The sequence below is a fragment of the Choloepus didactylus genome, chromosome 21 (assembly GCF_015220235.1).
Source record: "Choloepus didactylus isolate mChoDid1 chromosome 21, mChoDid1.pri, whole genome shotgun sequence".
NCBI classification, from domain to species: Eukaryota; Metazoa; Chordata; class Mammalia; order Pilosa; family Megalonychidae; genus Choloepus; species Choloepus didactylus.
This window is the reverse complement of record NC_051327.1, coordinates 20788532-20809939: the sequence shown is the minus strand read 5'-3', so window position 1 is coordinate 20809939 and position 21408 is coordinate 20788532. Positions and strand designations below refer to the sequence as shown.

Here is a 21408-nt window from a genome sequence, read left to right as displayed (position 1 = left end):
GTTGCTCTTGGGGTGTTTGTCCTGTCTTAGCTTCTCCGGAGTAAGTCTGCTTTTAACAGCTGTCTTCAAACTGTCTCTCATCTGCAGCTACTCTCTCAGCATCTGCACATTCTTCAAAGTGTCCCTCTGGGCTGTAGCAAGTTCACTTCTTCTGTCTGAGTTTATATAGGGCTCCAGTGAACTAATCAAGGCCCATGCTGAATGGGCGGGGCCACACCTCCATGGAAACTATCCAATCAGAGTTATCACCCACAGTTGGGTGGGGTGCATCTCCATGGAAACAACCTAATCCAAATGTTCCAACTTAATCCCCACTAATATGTCTGCCCCACAAGATTGCATCAAAGAACATGGCTTTTTCTGGGGGACATAATACCTTCAAACCAGCACAGATGGTAAGTTAGGTGATAAATGCTATGGAGGGGGTTAAAGCAGGATACAGGTGCGGGCAGTGCTGGAGCCACCTCACTGAGAAGATGACGTTTGAGCAAAAATGAGCCTGGGGAAGAGGGTTCTCGGTGGGGGGCACAGCCAGAATGAGGCAGAGCAGAGCCAGGGATCGAGGGCAGAGAGGCCCCAGGGCCAGACTGGGCAGGGCTTTGGGGACCGTTGGAAGGACTTGGGCTTTCACTCTGACAGGGGAGGTCTGAGCAGAGCAGGATGTGGTCCTTGGTGTTGAGGATATACTTGGAGGCCGGGAAGGGGAGGAGAGGTGGGGAGAAGGGGCGGGACTCGGGATCTATAGTCGCTCCTCCTTGTTCATGGAATCCATACAGGTGAATCACCTACTCACTAAAGTTTATTTGTAACCCTCAAATCCACACTTGTGACACTTTCACGGTCATTTGCGGACTGCAATGAAGAGTGAAATTTTGAGTTTCCTGACATGCACATTCTCAGCTGAAGTCAAACTAAGCAACCCTCTGCTTCTCGCCTTGGCTCCCAGGCTGTAAACAAGTGTGTTCCGTGGTCTATTTAGTGCCACATTTTTTGCGTTTTTGTACTTTTTGTGGGCGATTTCATTGTTTGAAATGGCACCCCAGTGTAGTGCTGAGGTGCTGTCTGTGTGCCCAAGTGCAAGAAGGCTGTGACGTGCCTGACGGGGAAAACACGTGTGTTAGAGGAGCCTCGTTCAGGCACGAGTTATAGCACTGTTGGCCGTGAGCTCCATGTTGATGACCCAACCATAAATATCAAATAAGGAGTCTTTAAACAGGAACACACATAAAATAAGGTGATGGCTTGATCGCTTGACAAAAATGTGCCCAGAGGCTCTCCAGAACCCCTGGGAGTAATAATTCAATATGCTCAATATTCGCTTGCTCGATTCACACAAACTTTGTAGAACAAAATTATCATTAATAATGAGAATCACCTTTATTTTGAAGGTTTTTTTGTTGTTGTTGGATGGATGGGGGTGTGTGAGAGATAGAGCTGCCAAAATTGAGACAGGGAAGGCTAAAGGTGGGGAGATCTGGGGTGAGAGCTGGGGATTCGACCTCCCCATGCTGAGTTGGGGTGCCCTTCGACATCCACCGGTGCTGATGGCGGCCGATGGGGGTGCACGAACCCAACAGGCAGGTGGGGACGGAGGTGGGGACTTGGGAATCGGCAGCAGTGAGGTGGTGCTTGATGTGAGGGACCGGGTGAGGGCACCGGAGCATGGACATCGAGGTGAAGAGACCGCGGTGGCTGACCTGTGCCGTCAAGAGCACTCCTGGATGTGGTATGTTCCGGAAGGTTCTACATCTCGTTTCTTCCCATCACTCTGCTTGTCAGAAGTCAAAGCCAAGGTCTTTTTGGACACTAGTTGTGATGGTTGGGTTCATGTGTCAACTTGGCTAGGTGACCCAGCTGTCTGGGCCTGACGATTGCTGTGAAGATATTTGAGGCTGGTTAATAAACCAACAGGCTGGTTTGTTGGATCATCAGTCAATTGACTGCAGCTGACTGATGACTATCAAGGGGCGTACTTCCACAGTGAGACAATGCAATTGGCTGGATTTGGTCCGGGTGATCAGCTGAAGGCTTATAAGCCGGACGGTTAGAGAACCTTCACTTCTTCTTCGGCTGCCCAGTGAAGCATTTCCTGGGGAGATCATCGAAGTTGCCGGTTCATTTCCTGAGGAGTTCATCGGACATCTTTTGGAGCTGACAGTTTGTTGACGGCTCTACAGAATTTGGACTCATGCATACCCACAGTTGTGTGAGTCACTTTCACAATTTGATAATCAGAGACACTTCTCATTGATTCTGTCTCCCTAGAGAACCCTAACTAATACAACTTGGTACCGGGAGTGGTTCTTGAGAAACAGAATCTTAAAATGGGCTTTTACAATTTGTTTTCTACTCTGATTAGATTCAGAGGCACTAATGACTCTATTTCCAATAATCAAGAAGGCACTGACAGTCCATAGCATGAGTTGGCAAAGGAAATACGCAAATAGCACCATTTGAGTCTCCTAATCATACTCTAGTACGAAGCGAGGCTCTGGGTGACAGTGTTTTCGACACTTTCACAGAGTTTTGCAGTATTAAGAGGTATAATGATATTGGCTGGCTGCTCTTAGATACTCTGGATACAGTTGAAAGAGAAAGGGATGAGCTAAAGGCTTCAAATTCAAAACTTGAATGCCATATGACAGATGTAAAGGTTTCCATGTTGCCCTGAAAGAAAATCTTATTTCCTGTGCCCGCAGACTGGAAGTTTCTGAAAACCAGACACAGTCTCTCATTGTGTAAGTAGCACATTTACAACGTAAACTAAACTCTCAACCTCTCAGGGTGTCTGCTGTTAAAGTAAAGGCATTGATTGGAAAACAATGGGATCTGGAAACTTGTGATGGGGACATATGGATTAATAATATGGCAGTGAGGACATTGGAACCCTGGATTCTGCTGGGTCATTGTTAGATTTACCTGTAGAGAGCTGTCCTGGGGAAACAGCTTCTCTGCCTCCAGTCTGCCCTAAGGAGCCTGCCACCCAACCCGCACCTAAGGAGATTAACCCTTCAGTGACTGCTAGTCCTGTAATCACCTCCCCTGAGGAAGCAGCCCTCACTCCTTTGTCTGGAGAGATTAATCCTGTTTTAAGAGATGAAAATGCAACAGAATGTCCTGAGGTGAATGGCTTGAGAGGTAATTCTAACTCTTTTCATGACCCACCCCCACCACCAGTTTTTGCTTCAAGACCTATAACTAGGCTCAAATCCCAACAAGCCCCAAAGGGTGAGGTACAAAGTGTGACCCATGAGGAGGTACGCTATACTCCAAAAGAACTGTATGAGTTTTCCAACTTATACAGACAGAAACCAGGGGAATATGCGTGGGAATGGATATTGAGAGTGTGGGATAATGGTGGAAGGAATATAAGGTTGGATCAGGCTGAATTACTGATATGGGCCCACTAAGCAGAGATTCTGCATTCAATGTTGTAGCTCGAGGGGTTAGAAAGGGTGTTAACAGTTTGTTTTGGGTGGTTGGCTGAAACATGGATCAAATGGTGGCCAACATTTCCAGAGGTTGAAATGCCAGAACTTCTCTGGTATAATGGAGAGGAGGGGATTCAAAGACTTAGAGAGATTGGAATGCTAGAGTGGATTTATCATGGAAGACCTGCTCACACAGCCCTGGAATGTCCAGAGGACACATGTTTACCAGGACTGTAAGGAATAAATTTGTGAAATTAGCTCCATCATCCCTGAAGAGCTCTGTAGTCGCCCTTCTCTGTAGGTCAGATATTACTGTAGGAACTGCTGTCACTGAGCTGGAATCCTTTAACACAATGGGGATAATCGGGTCCCGAGTCAGCAGAAGCCAAGTGGCTGCAGTTAATTGCCTCAGACAAGGTGGGCACTGGACCAATAACTGGTGGCTTCACGATCTCTTTTACGCTTTTCCAGTCCTTCTCGGACTCTTTTCAGGCTGTCCTCGACGAGACCTGGGAATTGGCATAACACAGCACTCTTCTCCTAGGGCGGCGCAGAGGCCTCCTTCTTTGAGGAGGAGAAGGTCAAGACCTCGGCGGTTTTGAGAGCACTACCTCAGAGAGGGAATTGACAGAATTTTTTAGATGGTAAATAGCGTTTTGTAGGTGACGAATGTCCTCGTCAACAGCCGCCCTGAGGTGAGATAGGGCGGAGCCTTGACTGGCTAGTGCAGCGATTCCGGTGCCAGTGCCGGCAAGACCTAGGAGGGAGGCAATTGTAAGGACGGTGATGGGCTCTCGCTTTTGCAGAAGGGCAGGAGCTGCAGTTCTTTCCAGACGGAGGAAGAAGTCTTCTTCGCTGTGGTATAAGACCCTAGGGATAAGGACAATTAGGAGGCAAGTTTCTTTATATTCGCTGATGATATTCGTGCTGAGACAGGGGGGTAAGTCCTGTAGAGGAGCAGAGCCATTGGGAGGAGTTATGAGGAATGAGAAATTTTGCTGAGCTGCTGGGAAATGAGTAGCTGGTACAGGCAAGCTCAAAGCAGCAATCAAAATAATATGACTCGCAGAGACTTATGGCGTTGGCTAGCGGATCATGGAGTACCAAGTAGTAAAATAGATGGGCAATCGACTAAATTCTTGTTTGAATTATATAAGCAGAAGAATTCTAGGCCACGTGAACAAAAATCTCCCTTGAATTACAAAAACAGAGAGTCACGGCCCCTTAATCAATTCCCAGACTTGAGACAGTTTACAGAGCCAGAGCCCCTTGAATGAAGGGAAGGCTGGGTACACTTGGAGAAGGACCCTGTCACACTGCCAAAAATTTATAGTGTTAATCTTCCTCCCAGCCTTCCCCAAGGGGACCTACGGCCTTTTACCAGGGTGACTGTGCATTGGGGTAAAGGAAATGATCAGATATTTCGTGGATTATTAGACACTGGGTCAGAAGTGACATTAATTCCCGGAGACCCAAAACGTCATTCTGGTCCACCAGTCAGAGTTGGGGCTTATGGAGGTCAGATGAGTGATGGAGTTTTAGCCCAGGTCCGTCTCACAGTGGGTCCAGTGGGTCCCCGGACCCATTCTGTGGTTATTTCCCCAGTGCCAGAATGCATATACTGGAATAGACACATACTCCGGATATGGGTTTGCCTTCCATGCACGACATGCTTCTGCCAAAACTACGATCCGTGGACTTACAGAATGCCTCATCCACCATCATGGTATTCCACACAGCATTGCTTTGGACCAAGGAACCACCTTCACAGCAAATGAAGTGAGGGGGATGGGCACATGCTCATGGAATTCTGTGTCTTACCCATGTTCCCATCATCCAGAGCAGCTGGGTTGACAGAACGGTGGAATGGCCTATTGAAGACTCAATTATCGGCCCAACTAGGTGGCAATATCTTGCAGGGTCTGGGGCAGTGTTCTCCAGGAGGCTGTGTATGCTCTGAATCAGCAGTCCACTCTATGGTGCTGTTTCTCCCATAGCCAGGATTCATGGGTCCAGGAATCAAGGGGTGGAAACAGTAGGGGCAACCACTTGCTATCACTCCTAGTGATCCACTAGGGAAATTTTTGCTTCCTGTCCCTGCAAGTTTAAGCTCTGCTGGTCTACAAGTCTTGGTTCCAAAAGGAGGAGTGCTTCCACCAGGAAATACAACAATAATCCCATTGAACAGGAAGTTAAGGCTGCCACTTAGCCACTTTGGGCTTCTTATGCCTCTGAATCAACAGGCAAGTAAGGGGATTACTGTACTGGCTGGGGTGATTGATCCTGACTATCAAGGGGAAATAGCACTGCAACTACACAATGGAAGTAAAGAAGAGTTTTCCTGAAATACAGGAGACCCCCTAGGGCGTCTCTTAGTACTACCATGCCCCGTGATTCAAGTCCATGGAAAACTGCAACAACCCAATCCAGGCAGGACTACCAATGGCCAAGAAACTTCAGGAATGAAGGTTTGGGTCACCCCACCAGGCAAAGAACCACGGCCAGCTGAAGTGCTTGCTGAGGGTAAAGGGAACATGGAATGGGTAGTGGAAGAAGGTCGTGATAAATATGAACTACGGCCACATGACCAGTTACAGAAACAAGGACTACGATGACATGAATATTTCCTCCTCGTTTTGTTATGATTATGTTTGTATTTGTCTGTAAAGCAAATATTTTTGCTTTCTTCTCTGTCTTATCCCCTTATCATAAGGCATAAGCTGTAACGTTCATTTTGAAGGTATGCTTTTAGGTGATGTGTACAACTGCCAAGTTGACAAGGGGGTGGACTGTGATGGTTGGGTTCATGTGTCAATCTGGCTAGGTGGCACTGGCCTGACGATTGCTGTGAGGATATTTGAGGCTGGTTAATAATCCAAAGGGCTGGTTTGTCGGATCATCAGTCAATTGACTGCAGCTGACTGATGACTCATCAAGGGGCGTGCTTCCACAGTGAGAGAATGCAATTGGCTGGATTTGGTCCGGGTGATCAGTTGGAGGCTTATAAGCCGGACGGTTAGAAAACCTTCACTTCTTTCTTCAGCTGCTCAGTGAAGCATTTCCTGGGGAGCTTGTCGAAGTTGCCAGTTCATTTCCTGAGGAGTTCGTCAAAGTTGTCGGTTCGTTTCCTGAGGAGTTCGTCAGACATCTTCCTTGGAGTTGACAGCTTGTTGACGGCTCTGCAGAATTTGGACTCGTGCGCTCCCACAGTTGCGTGAGTCACTTTTACAATTTGATAATCAGAGACATCTCTCATTGATTCTGTTTCCAAGGAGAACCCTAACTAATACAACAACAGAAAACTACAACCTACGCTAAGGAAAAGGAAGTTATGGCCCAGAGAAAGCTACAAACTGACACTTCAAATGAGACACAGGAAGTTAAACAACTAGTACTGAATCAATTCATAAAGTTTAGGGAAGACATGGCAAAAGAGATGAAGTGTATAACGAAAACACTGGGTGTCCATAAGGTAGAAATTGAAAGTTCAAAAAAAACAACTGACAGGATCTATGGAAATGAAAGGCACGATACAAGAGATGAAAGACACAATGGAAACATACAACAGCAGATCTCAAGAGGCAGAAGAAAACACTCAGAAACTGGAGAACAAGGCACCTGAAAGCGTATACACAAAAGAACAGATAGAGAAAACAACGGAAAAATATGAGCAATATCTCTGGAAACTTAAGGACAAAATGAAATGCAGGAATGTATGTGTCATGGGTGTCCCAAAAGGAGAAGAGAAGGGAAAAGGGGCAGAAGCAATAATGGAGGAAACAACCAATGAAAACTTCCCATCTCTTATGAAAGACATAAAATTATGGATCCAAGAAGCACAGCATACCCCAAACAGAATAGATCTGAATAGGCCTACGAGAAGACACTTAATAACCAGATTATCAAATGTCAAAGATAAAAAGAAAATCCTGAAAGCAGCAAGAGAAAAGCGATCCATCACATACAAAGGAAGCTTGATAAGACTATGTAAGGATTTCTCAATAGAAACCATGGAGGCAAGAAGGAAGTGGTATGATATATTTAGATAGAGAAAGAGAAAATCACCAAACAAGAATCCTATATCTGGCAAAACTGTCCTTCAAATATGAGGGAGAGCTTAAAATATTCTCTGACAAACAGACAATGACAGAGTTTGTGAACAAGATACCTGTTCTACAGGAAACACTAAAGGGAGAACTATAGACAGAAAGGAAAAGACAGGAGTGAGAGGTTTGGGAGACATTAGCACAGCAATATAAGTACACTGAACAGAGATGACTGTGAGTATGGTTGAAAGAGGAAGGTTAGGACCATGTGGGACACCAGAAGGAAGGAGGAAAGCTAAAGACTGGGACTATATAACTCAGTGAAACCTAGGGTGCTCAACGATTGTGATAAAAGGTACAAATATGTTTTTACATGAGGGAGAACAAATGAATGTCAACATTGCAAGGTCTTAACAATGGGGTGGGATTGGGGGAAAAATACAATCAATGCAAACTAGAGACTCTAGTTAATGGAAACAGTATAAGGCAATATACCAAAGGTAAATGCATATGAGGAAGGAGGGGACATAGGGGAAGGGGAAGGGACTCTTGGCATTGGGGATGTTGTCTGACTCTTTATTATAGTTTAGTTTAATGCTATCTTTCCTTTTGTTACTTCCTAGCTGTCATGTTTTGCTTTTTTTCTCTCTTTCTTTTTTTTTCTTTTTCTCTTGTCTCTCTACCTTCTTTGACTCTTCCTCCTCCTTTGTGGAAGAAATGAAGACATCCTTATACAGATAATGGGGATGGTGGTGAATACAAAAAATGTGACTATACAGGGAACCATCGATTGTCTACTTAGGATGGAATGTATGGTGTGTGAACAAAACTGTCTTTAAAAAAATGGGTTGATGAATAAACCTTGAGGGCACTATATGGAGTGAAATAACACAGACACATAAGGACAAATATTGCAGGGTCTCACTGATATGAACTAACTATAATATGTAAACTCATAGACATGAAATGTAAGTTATCATGATATAGAACGAGGCTAAAGAATGAGGAGCGGTTGCTTATTATGAGCAGAATGTTCTACTAGGCTGTACTTAAATGTTTGGAAATGGACAGAGGTGATGGTAGCACATTATAAGAATAACTAACAATGCTGAATGGTGTGTGAAGGTGTAGGAAAGGGGAAGCTTAGAGTCACGTATGTCACCAGAAGGAAAGCTGGAGGTTAAAAGATGGGAATGCATAAAACAGTGAATCTTGTGCTGGACAATGTCCGTGATTAACTGTAGAAATATTAGAAATCTCTCTCATGAACTAGAACAAATGTATGACACTATAACTAAAAGTTAATAATAGAGGGGCATATAGCAAAAAAATATACCTATTGCAAACTGTATACTACAGTTAGTATTTTAACATTGTTTCATCAACAGTAACAAATGTACTATACCAATACTATGAATCAGTAATGGAAGGGGGGTGGTTAGGGGTATGGGAGAATTTGAGATTCCTTTTTTTGTGTGTCTTTCTTTCTTTTCTGGAGTAATGAAAATGTTCTAAAAATTGAAAAAAATTAATTATGGTGATAGATGCAAAGCTGTATGATGGCACCATGGGCAACTGATTATACACTTTAGATCTCTGGATAATTGTATAGTATGTGAACAATCTCAATTTTTAAAAAGCTGAAAAAAAGTTAGGAATTGAAGGAAACTTCCTCCATATGATAAAGGGCATATATGAAATACACACAGCCAGCACAGTAATCAACACTGAGAGGCTGAAAGCCTTTCCCCTAAGATCAAGAATGAGACAAGGATGCCCACTGTCACTTCTACTATTCAATATTGTGGTAGAAGTTCTAGCCAGAGCAATTTGCCAAGATAAAGATAAAAAAGGGATGCAAATTGGAAAGGAAGAAGTAAAACTGTCATTTTTTGCTGATGATATAATCTTATATTTGAAAAATCCTAAGAATTCAACCACAAAGCTATCTGAGCTAATAAACAAGTTCAGCAGAGTGGCGGGATGCACGTAAGTTGGTAATGTTCCTATCCACTAGTAATGACCTAACTGAAGAGGCAATCAAATAAAAAAACATTCATTCACAATAGCAACTAAAAAAATCAAGTACCTAGGAACAAACCAAGGAAGAAAAAGACCTCTACACAGAAAATTACAAAATTTTACTAAAAGAAATAGAAAAGGACCTAAATAGGTGGAAAAATATTCCATGCTCATGGATAGGAAGACTAAATATTGTTAAGATGTCAATTCTACCCAAACTTATCTATAGATTCAATGCAATCCCAATCCAAATTCCAACAACCTACTTTGCAGACTTGGAAAAGCTAGTTATCAAATCTGTTTGGAAGGGAAAGGGGCCTCGAATTGCCAAAAATATCCTTAAGAAAAGAACGAAATGGGAGAACTTTCACTTCCAGACTTTAAAGCCTACTATACAGCTACAGTGGTCAAAACAGCATGGTATTGGCATAAAGATAGACATATTGATCAATAGAATTGAATTGAGAGTTTGGAAATAGACTCCTGGATATACAGTTGATGATTTTTGATAAGGCCCCCAAATCCACTGAACTGGGACATAACAGGCTCCTCAACAAATGGGTCTGGGAAAACTGCATATTCACATCCAAAAAAATGAAATAGACAAACTAAGATGGCAGCTCGGTGAGACAGGGCAAAAAAACACCTCCATGGAAAACACTAGATAAAAACCAGAGGGTGACCCAGAATACCGGTTACAGTGATGCGTCAGCTGGACGAGGTCTTCTAGTTCCAAAGGGGCCGTATACTTGGTGAAACCGGGAGTCTGAATTCTGAAATGAGTGACTGAGCTGGCTGGAAGACCCACAGCCACGCGGCAGTCTGGGGAAGCCGGGGTTTGGCGTTTGGGGAGCGATGGGCTATTTACAAAAAAAAGGCGGAGGGGGGAATCCCGGAGCGGCTGCAGCAGCAATAGTGGGAACCACGCAGTAAAACACAGCAAGAGGGGCTGGGCCAGCCTCTCAGTGTCTGGCCTGGAAGATAGCCCACTGCAGGTACCCTTGGGGCTGGGGGAATGGAGGGGAGAGCCGGAAGCTGAAAGAAACCCCGTGGCTAGCAGCTGGCTCCCCGGGGGGCTGGATAAACTCCTGCCCAGGGCCATGCCCACAGCCCAGAGCCACGCCAGGTGTCCCGGAGCTGGGAAGGAGGAACTGTGCCAGGAGGGGTGTGTGGAGATGCCCTGTTAGGCCGTCTTTGCATCAGGCTGAAAGCGAGCCGGCACGGCACGGCGACCCCGGGCTTCCCTTGAGGGACGGTGCGCACTGGTGACGTAGCACGGCATTCCCTCGGCAAAGGTCCTGGAGGATTGCAGCTGGGCGGGGGGACGTGCTCGGAGAACCCAGGTACACTAAGCCAAGTCCGCTGGTTTGTGGGACAGTGAGATAGAGGGTCTGGGGCTGAAATGAAATGAAGCCTTAGTCTCTTGCGGTGGCCTTGAATCTCCGGGAACCTGGGGGATTTGAATATTAAAGCTATCCTTCCTCCCTGGCCACCTGTACAAATGCCCCACATTCAGGGCGGACGGCTCCAGCAATACACCCAAACTGAGTTCTCCAACTGAACCCCACAAGAATCATTTCCCGTCACACCGCAGGGACAAGGTAGAGAACTGACTTGAGGGGTATAGGTGACTCACAGATGCCATCTGCTGGGAAGTTAGAGGAAGTGGACTCCACCAAACTGTGTTTCTGAAAAATTAGAGAGGTATTTTTTTTTTACAACTTGAAAGAACCCTATCAAGCAAAACAAATGCCAAGAGGCCAAAAACAACAGAAAATCTTAATGCATATGATAAAACCAGATGATATGGAGAATCCAACTCCAAACACACAAATCAAGATATCAGAAGAAACACTGTACCTCGCACAATTAATCAAAGAACTACAATTCAGGAACGAAAACATGGCAACGGATTTAAAGGACACCAAGAAGACCATGGCCCAGGATATAAGCAACATAAAGAAGACCCTAGAAGAGCATAAAGAAGACACTGCAAGAGTAAATTTAAAAAACAGAAGATCTTATGGAAATAAAAGAAACTGTTGGCCAAATTAAAAAGACTCTGGATAGTCACAATACAAGACTAGAGGAAGCGGAACAACATCTCAGTGTCCTAGAAGTCCACAGAACAGAAAATGAAAGCACAAAAGAAAGAATGGGGAAAAAATGGAAAAAATCAAAATGGATCTCAGGGATAGAATAGATAAAATAAAACGTCCAAACTTAAGACTCTTTAGTGTCCCAGAAGGGGAAGAGAAGGATAAAGGTCTAGAAAGAGTATTCAAAGAAATTTTGGGTGAAAACTTCCCCAACCTTCTACACAATATAAATACACAAAGCATAAATGCCTGGTGAACTCCAAACAGAATAAATCCAAATAAACCCACTCTGAATCATATTCTGATCAGACTCAAACACTGAAGAGAAGGAGCAAGTTCTGAAAGCAGCAAGACAAAAGCAATTCACCACATACAAAGGAAACAACATAAGACTAAGTTGCGACTACTCAGTGGCCACAATGGAGGCGAGAAGGCAGTGGCATGACATATTTAAAATTCTGAGTGAGAAAAATTTCCAACCAAGAATACTTTATCCAGCAAAACTCTCCTTCCAATTTCAGGGAGACCTTAAATTTTTCACAGACAAACAAATGCTGAGAGACTTTGCCAACAAAAGACCTGCCGTACTTCAGATACTAGAGGGAGCCCTACCAACAGAAAAACAAAGAAAGGAGAAAGAGATATAGAGAATTTTAACTGACATATATAGTACCTTAAATCCCAAATCACCAGGACACTCATTTTTCTCCAGTGATCACAGATCTTTCTCCAGACGGGACCATAAGCTGGGACATAAAAGAAGCCTCAATAAATTAAAAAAAAATTGAATATACTCAAAGCACATTCTCCAACCACAATGGAATACAAATAGAAGTCAATAATTTTTGAACTGTAACTCCACTATTTACTTCCTACATGATATAAAATACACAAACTCTACTGACAAATCAGAGGTTTTGAACTCAAAGTAAAATATGTAATTTTAAACAACTATATACAGGTGGGGGAATGGAGGAGTATAGGAACATAGTTTACGTGTCCTATTGAAGTGAAGGTGGTATCAAAGAAAAACAAGATTGATATGGATTTAAGAGGTTAATTTTAAGCCCCACAGTAAACACAAAGAAATTATCAGAGAATATAACCATAGAGATGAAAAGTAGAGTTTGGGTTAAGAGAAATGGGGGAAGGGGCAATGGGGAGTTAAGAAATGAGTATGGGGTTGCTGTCTGAGGTGAAGGGAAATTTCTAGTAATGGATGGTGGGAAAGAGCATTACAACATTCTAAATGTGATTAATCTCACTAATGGAAGGCTAGGGAGGGGGTGGAATGGGAAGATTTAGGCTGCATATATGTTTCCACAATTGAAAAAAAAAAAAAAAGACAGTCTAAATAGATGACAATGAATACCAAGGATGAACTTGGATGGGATTGGAGGATAGAGGACAGGTGGCTCAAAGAGACACAGTTGAGGCATAAGGAAAAGGAAATATAGAATGTAAGCTTCGTATCATTGTTGAATCTCTTGTACTTTGTAGCTGTGCTTAATGGGATTGCATAAAAGAGTATTCTTGTTCATGGGAAGCGTATACGTGAATTATAGTGTAGTTCAAGGATGTGTGCAGCTAGCTCTCATATGTTCAGAAGACAGAGCAATAGATGATGAATGATAGATAGGGAGGGAAAGAAATAGTGGTGTGACAGCAGGTTAAAGTTGGTGGATTGAGCTATCGGGGGAGGGGGGTCAGGGTATGATGGAATTCTGTGTATGGGGCTAGTATTGTTTTTGCAACTGTTCCTGTAACTTTGAATTTATTTCAAAATGAATTTAAAAAAAAAAGAATGAAAGAGGACCCATACCTCACATGCTATACAAAAATTAACTCAAAGTGGATCAAAGACCTCAACATAAGAGACAGTACCATAAAAGTTCTAGAAGATAATGCAGGGAGACACCTTCAAGACCTAGTTTCGGGAAGTCACTTGTTAGACCTTACACCCAAAGCACAAGCAACAAAAGAAAAAATGGATTAATGGGAACTTCTCAAATTCAAAAGCTTCTGCACCTCAAAGGAATTTGTCAAAAAGGTAAGGAGGCAGCCAAGTCAATGGGAGAAAATATTTGGAAACCATGTATCTGATAAGAGACTAATATCTTGCATATATAAAGAAATCCTACAACTCAACGACAATAGTACAAACAGCCCAGTTATAAAAGGGGCATAAGATATGAAAAGACATTTCTCCAAAGAGGAAATACAAATGGCTAAAAATCACGTGAAAAAAATGTTCATCTTCACTAGCTATTAGGGAGATGCAAATTAAGACCACAATGAGATATCATCACACACCAATAACAATGGCTGCCATCCAACAAACAAGAAACTGCAAATGCTGGAGAGGATGTAGAGAAATTGGGATTCTTATTCATTGCTGGTGGGACTGTTTAATGGTACAGCCATTCTGGAAGAAAGTTTGGAGATTTCTCAGAAAACTAGATATTGAATTACCCTATGGTCTGGCAATTCCACTTCTCAGTACATACCCAGAACATTTGAAAGCAGTGACACAAACAGACATTTGTACACCGATGTTCATAACAGCCCTGTTCACAAATGCCAAGAGATGGAAACAACCCACGTGTCCTTCAACAGACGAGCAGATAAACAAAATGTGGTATATACATACGATGGAATACTACGCAGCAGTAAGAAGCAATAAGGTCTTGAAACATGGACACATGAAGAAGATATAATTCTGACTGAAATAACCCAGATGCAAAAGGAGAGATATTGTATGTTACCACTTCTGTGAACTATCTGAACAATGTAAAATCACTGTCTATCATGTAAGAATATTGAGGACCTAGTGATAGACAGTAGCTAGTGAGGGGGAATGATAATCTAATACATTCAGATATATTAATGATGGTGAATTCAAAGGTGTGGTATTGGATAGGGGTGACAATTGTTTGTTAACGGGATTATAAGTATCAGAGCTGTACTGAAGGCGAATAGGATTGAAAGGGGTTGTTGAAAGGCACGTTTCCCACAGATCAGCACCACAAATATTCATAGATAGGTGCTTGCATGATATACTTCTAAGGTACGACACTGGCACAGAGAGTTGACAAAAGAAGATACATGGGAAAAACCTACACAGTACTAGGGACTGTAATTAACAGGAATACCCTACTACAAAGTTTCACTCACTAAGTTTGTCACAAACTTAAATCCTTCAGAGTATCCCTATGCCAGCCAAGTTGCGAAACCTCGAGGCAATAGCCTCTACAAAAACATCAACTAGATATGTCCCCTTTGCTTATAAAGTTGACACCCCTTTTCAGCATGATCAGGTTAGGGTGGCCACTGCCTAGACATCTCTGATAATCAGGAAAGTGATTAAACTAGAGCAAGGGGAAGCAACAGACAAGATGGAATTTAACAAAGGATTATGAATACTGAATCTTTATTTAATTTTCTTTTCCTTAGTTGCTAGGGTATTAGAATAGTTAGAAGGAAAAACTTGAAATGGTGGAACTGTAACCCATAACATCCTTTGAAATTTGTTGGATAGCTACTTGTTGAATTGTAATTTGAAAGCTATACCTTTCTGTTTTTAAGTCATATTTCACAGTAAGGAAATAACTGAAACTATGATACTATAGCTCATAATAGCTTTGGAAATTTCCTATATATCTACTAGCTAAATCATGTTTTGGAAGATAGTGCCTTTTTGTGTATATGTTATGTTTCAGAACAAGGAAATAACTGGAACTGTGGAATTGTAACCTATAATATTCTTTGAAATTTGCTATTTGTTAAATTGTACTTGGAAAGTTATCACTTTTATGACTATATGTTATATTCTACAATAAAAAAGTTAATTGAAATAAACTGTATTAAAAAAACTGAGTGTTTTGAACTAATTTTTTAATCCAACCAGTCAATGTCCCCGAGATCTTCTGTACATACTTATTTCACTCTAGCAGGTCTTATCATTTCTGCTTGCCCTAAATCTCCTAGTCACTCTTCTCCTTCTCTCACCAGACTGGGCTCTGAAATGGGGATAGAAAGGAGGGGATGGGAGTCCAACATGTTTCAAGTTTGGAATGCAGAGAACATGGCACCTGCTGGGGATAGGGTGAAACTGATGATGAGATATTGAGGATAGCTTTGGAGGATGTTTACAGCTTGGACCAGGGGCATGAGATACCATTTACCCCTGATCTCCTGGAGCATAGGATACATCATTGTGGCAGTTACATGTGTTTTCCTTCAAACTGGTTGCCAGGTTGGATTGATGACATCAGAGGCTTCCAATCTTCCTGACTGGAAGGACCAAACTCCATGGTATCTTGGTAGTAGATGTGGACAACAGCACAACTCAAAGCTCCTTCTCACTCCCGCCTACTTCTGGTCTGGAGAAGAGACAACGGTCTTGGGTTTATCCAGGATAGAGAACAGTAGTTTGGGCAGTTCAGGTATAGGTTCTGTGGAAGGGACTAAGTGGGTTTTGAGAAATTATGGCTAGTTGTGAACCATCTTCCCAGTCTGAGAGCCCCCAGCCTAGCTGCTCTGGGTACTTCCCAGAGGAAACAGTGGACGACGAAATCCCAGGACCATCAGGTGAGGAGGCTGGAATATTTTAACAGACTGAGACCGTGGCCTAGTAACCGAGGAGGGGTATGGACTTTAGGAAGGAGTGCCTGAGTAGGGTGCACATGAAACAAAGGAGGGACTCAGAAAGCCATAGATTTGGAAAGGAGAACAAGGACATCCCCATGGAAGGAAAATCTGGGAAGAAAGGAATGACGGTGAGGAGATGAGATACAAGAAGGAGAAAAGGGAAGAGGGAGAAAAAGAGAAGTATTTTATTCCCCAATGGGAGAAATTACCTCTAATAAGGAAGAGCTTTGAGGACAGAAAGATGGAATAAGAGGAGGGTGAGCAGGAGCAGACGGGCATCAACAAAGGCGAGAGATGGAAAGATGGCTTGGGGGAAGGCCATAATCTATAAGGATGGAAAGGATGGAGGGATGGTTTTTGGGGGGATGATGGTAGTGTAGAGGCTTGGGTGATCAATGGCTGAATTCCAAAGAAAAGACCTTCATACTGTAGCCTGGTTTCCTTACTCAGCCCCCTGGGTAGAGCCCAGTCCCCAACTTCAGTCCCGTGGCCGGAAGAGGGTCTGGTCAGATGCGTTCGAGGAAGACTCCGCTCCAGAGCCTGAAGACGCGTGGGTGGTAGAATCACTGTGCGGCTTGAAAATGAAGTTGAAGAGGCAGAGGGTGTCGTCTGTCCTTCCCGAGCACCATGAGGTGTTCAACAGGCTACTTGGTAAGAAGAGGCCCCAGGCAGCACCCTCCAAACTTCCTCTTTTCGAAAAAGAACCTTCCAGTGACTACACTTTTCCAATGTGGAAAATAATTCCCTTAATCATGCGGAAACTCGACTGACACCCAGTCCCGCACACAGCCATTCCTCTCGGGAGCCTCAGAACAGGGAGTGACCCTTCCCTGCCCAGTGTACGTTCTTCTCCCTCCTGCTCCCAAAACCGTAACCCTCGGCCACAGTCCTGAAACTTCTCCAAGGGAGGTGTGGTTCTCCCCTTTCTTCTGCATTACTCAGACGGCAATTCAGTTCCAGTTCTCAACTTCACACATGCCTTCTTTTCACAGAGGATCCCGTTGTTAAAAGTTTCCTGGCCTGGGACAAGGACCTGATGGTGTCTGACAAGGTAACACTGCTCTCCACCAAACACTATTCCTGCCCAAACACATACCCTGGGGTAGCAGGAGGGCTTTCTAGAGCCACAGTTCTCCTTTCTCTCCCTCTGGATCTCTACCCTCCACTCCTGGTGCCTTCAGGACCTGCCAACACCTCCCTTCGGGGTCCTGCTGGTTTCCTGCTTGTGAATGGGCCGCCCAGGGACCTTTGGGATCACATGGATATTGTCCCTCTGGTTGTTGCCACCCCCAGTCCCAGGGTCCTCTTCTCTCAGGGATTTGGGACTCCCCGTTGCTCCAGCTTATCAAAAATCCTCCTGGACACCCTTCTCCAAACTGTCAGAGCTTGCCTTCTGGAAGCAGAATGAATTTTCCTTGCCCTGACTGCTCCGATTTGCAACCGACTTGCTGATTCTCTGCTCCTTCTCCACAAGCAACAACACTCACTCAGCCCGGGGCCCTCTCTGAGCTGCAACCCTTGGCCCCAGCTTCACATTCTCTTACCCCAGTGCTCTGCCTCTGCCAGGGTGTGACTTCTCTCTTTCTTGCTTCCCCCTCTCTCCTTCAGTATCTCCTAAGCATGGTCATTGCCTACTTTAGCCGGGCTGGCCTCTTCTCCTGGCAGTTCCGACGGATTCACTTCTTCATCGCCCTGTGAGTATTTTGCCTCATCTCATCAACGAATAGTCCAGTGTCCCAGGGAGCACGGAAGAGGAGAAGTGGGACTCTAACCTCTCATCTAGTTTTTAAACCTAGCTCTACTGTTTACTCTGTTTATAAAAATGATGGGAGTTATTTGGTTAAGGGGATTATAATATGGTGGGTTTTAAAAAATAAATACTGCTCTTTCTAAAAACAAACAAAAACCCAAATGCCAGTTTATGAACAAACGAAAAGAACAAAACCCTCCTAAAAGCAGCAGAGGAAACAATTGACACCACCATGCCCCCAAGGAAACGGGCTTGAAACGCTAGTCATTGCTGGTTCCCCCATCCCTCTCCTTCCCATATCAATACCAACTAGAATTGTCTTCTCTCCCAGTTTCCACCACAGATGACTCATTACATGACAATCACTGCATGACAAAAACCTATGATTTCTTACTAGCTCCCCAAGCCAGCAGACTTGATACATCTGCCTGAAGATGCTTCTGAAACCCAGGGCTAACCACTAAACACCACTTACAAATTTTATTGGCCAATTACTTTCTTAGTCAAGCTCAAGCTTCTCAATTTGAATTCAACCCTATCTATAATCACCATCAAACTTGTTTATCATCTCGATATTTCATTCCTTCCTCTCACTGCTCTCCCAAATGACCTGCAGCTTCCTTCCTTCTCTTTTTATATATACATATTTTTGTCTGTCTTTCACACATGTATCTAAGGAAAATTACTGTTCTTAAAGGCAGTTAAAACACAAATCACCTTCCTTGACATTCCCAGCTTATGCCTCCAACCAGCACTTTAGTTTAAAAAGCTATGATAATATGCTATTTGGGGTTACAGTTATTTTTCAATCTCTCCCTTCCCCTTACCCACATTAGACTAGACACCTGTTAAAGGCAGAGTCTTGTCATAATATCAATTATCTATCAAATATCAATGCATTCTTAAAATACTCAGCACAACACTGTCCATTTTGCAAGCCCACAAGTTATAGTGAATCTATGAGGTAATCAGTATGGCACTCGGCTATAAGATTAAGCTTTCATTCATTCATTCATTCATTCTTCACTCAGCAAAACCTTCTGAAGTGCTTCGTATAGGCCAGGGAATATGACAAGGTGATGGGAAGAGACATTCAAGAAATGCTTGTTGAATTAATGTATCAATATGAACAAAGTCCTTAAATTAGTCATTTGGTAGGAGAGGGATGAATACAGAAATAAACCAGAGTCAGTTCCTGCCCTCAGGGCACTTAAAATCTAGTGGGGGAGACAGGTGAGTGCACCTGTACTAAGTTGAAGGGAAGGGAGCAGAGGATGGGGATGGGGGAATGTGATGTAGCTGCAGTTGTTTGAGGATGGCAGGGTGCGCCCTCAGGCTTCCCAGCTGGAGTTCTGTCCTCACCTGAAGGTGTGAGAAGGGCCCTCTGTCCGGCACCGGCTTCTGGATGCAGGGCTGGCTCTCGGTGACACCGCCCAGGCCTGATGGAGGGCCCCGTCCTGAGGCCGGTCCGCCTGTCATCCTTCCTGGGGAGCTGACCTCAGGCGGAGGTCCTTCCCGATTCTGCTCCTACCCAGCAGCCTGATTTCTCCTCCCAGGTACCTGGCCAATGACATGGAGGAGGACAACCAGGCCCCTAAACAAGCCATCTTCTCGTTCCTCTATGGGAAGAACCGCTCCGAACGCCCCCTGTTTCACAAACTCCGATTTCAGTTCATCCGCTCCATGGGCTGGAGGACAAGGGTTTCCCGGGAAGAGTGCGAGGAGGTGGGGCTGTGGGGATTCGGAGGAGGGCTCGGATGGGATCGGGAAGGCAGGGGGATTGGAGGGATGGGAGTTGGGATTTGGGGACTAGACAGACTTGCAGGCTGGACAAGGGGAGAGTGGGGTCTATCCGGAGAGTCAGCATTTTCCTCAGGGGGCTGTTTGTCTTTCCAGATCCAGGCTTATGACCCGGAGCACTGGGTGTGGGGGCGCGACCGGGCCCTGCTCCTCTAGAGCTCCTGGAGAACGCAGAGGCCCGAGGTCAGCGGCCTGAGAAGGTGTGTCTGGGTCCACTGAGGGAATGAGCTCTCATCCATTTCTGGAATCTGAGGAGCCCCGCTGTTTGACCCACTCTTATCAACTCCTCACCCCATGTTAATCTCACACACAGTGTGAAGGAGACCAGCCAGGCAGAGTGTCCCACACTCGCTGTCCACTTCACAGCCACAGATTAACAACTGGAGGTAGACGCCACCTCAGCAAGGCACACCAAGCGGGAGGGACACCAGTCAGCCAGACCTCAAGAAAACCAGTTTGTCACAGACACAGATTGGGTTGAACTCAATTGACCCAAAGCAACTGGGTCCAAATAATAGCTTTCATAAAATGTTGATTTTTGTCCAAAATGAATATCCTTTAACCATATATTTCAGTTTTTCCATATACTGTGGTTCATGTTTAGCCCTTTATCCCTTAGGGATACCAACAATAGGGATTTAGCTGTAACAAAATAAATATTGAACAATAGGGTATTAGATGGAACAGTCTACAAGTTTAGTGATAGAAGATTAATGATGCCTCACTATATGTTCATCCAAATTCGCTTTCAAACAAATTGCTTATAGGCAGATCGCTGGTGCCAGGTCAGGGGGAAAGACAGTCAGATGGAAACATCCATAGGTACATAAACATACAAGGTCAATCACATAAGCAGAATCCAACATTCTTGTAAACACAGACATCTGGACTCAGTCAATCACTTGAAACACAACACAAAGACAAACAGTTTAGGTCAAACTTTAGTTTTAAAAGATAAGTGCTGAGGTTCAAGGTTTGACTTAGAATGCATGCTTACGAGATGGGTATATGGTTTAAAAGTAAAGATTTCTATTTCAAAGGATTGGGGTTTAGAATGAAGGATTAGAGATAAAACTGGATTAATAAGTGAGTCTAAACTCTGGTTAGGATTGACCTTCAATGTGCATGATCTTTATGTCTAGAGAATTGTCCCTGAAAGTTTGACATCGTCCCTCTTTCTCTTACTTCCAGGGGAGATGCGGAGCTTTACCAAGAAGTCGATCCAGATCCCAATGACAAGTTTTGAGGAAGGAGGAAAGACACATCATGAACTAGAAGAACCCAGGCTTTCTTCAGAGGAGCTAGATAGATTTATTATGCCAAATTCCTAGAAGGGTGGGGGCACTTCTAGGAGACTGTGGAGGGACAAAGAGAAACCAGGGTTTCTCTCAGGTTGCATTACTTCCTAAGGCACCATCTGAATTTTCTGAATCTCCCCTGAAGAGGAAGACGGAGATGGCATTTTTTTATATACTTGATTGCCACAGTCTTAGGACTGTGAAGTATAGCGGCCCAGACTGGGAAAGAATTACTTTTTAAAAATATAAAATTTTTAATTAATTATAATTAATTATAATTGCAATAGTAGCTTAGTATATGTCATAGAGTTT

General features: G+C 43.9%; 1 protein-coding gene across 1 annotated transcript in view; it reads left to right on the top strand.

The window, feature by feature from the left end:
• Positions 1-1544: 1544 nt before the first annotated feature.
• Positions 1545-21408, top strand: part of LOC119517178 (speedy protein E4-like) — a 54180-nt gene continuing 34316 nt past the window's right edge. Inside the window, exons 1-3 of the mRNA XM_037813751.1 lie at positions 1545-1646; positions 16113-16188; positions 16699-16899. Coding sequence (XP_037669679.1) covers positions 1545-1646; positions 16113-16188; positions 16699-16899 — 379 coding nt within the window. The remainder of the gene's footprint in view (positions 1647-16112; positions 16189-16698; positions 16900-21408) is intronic.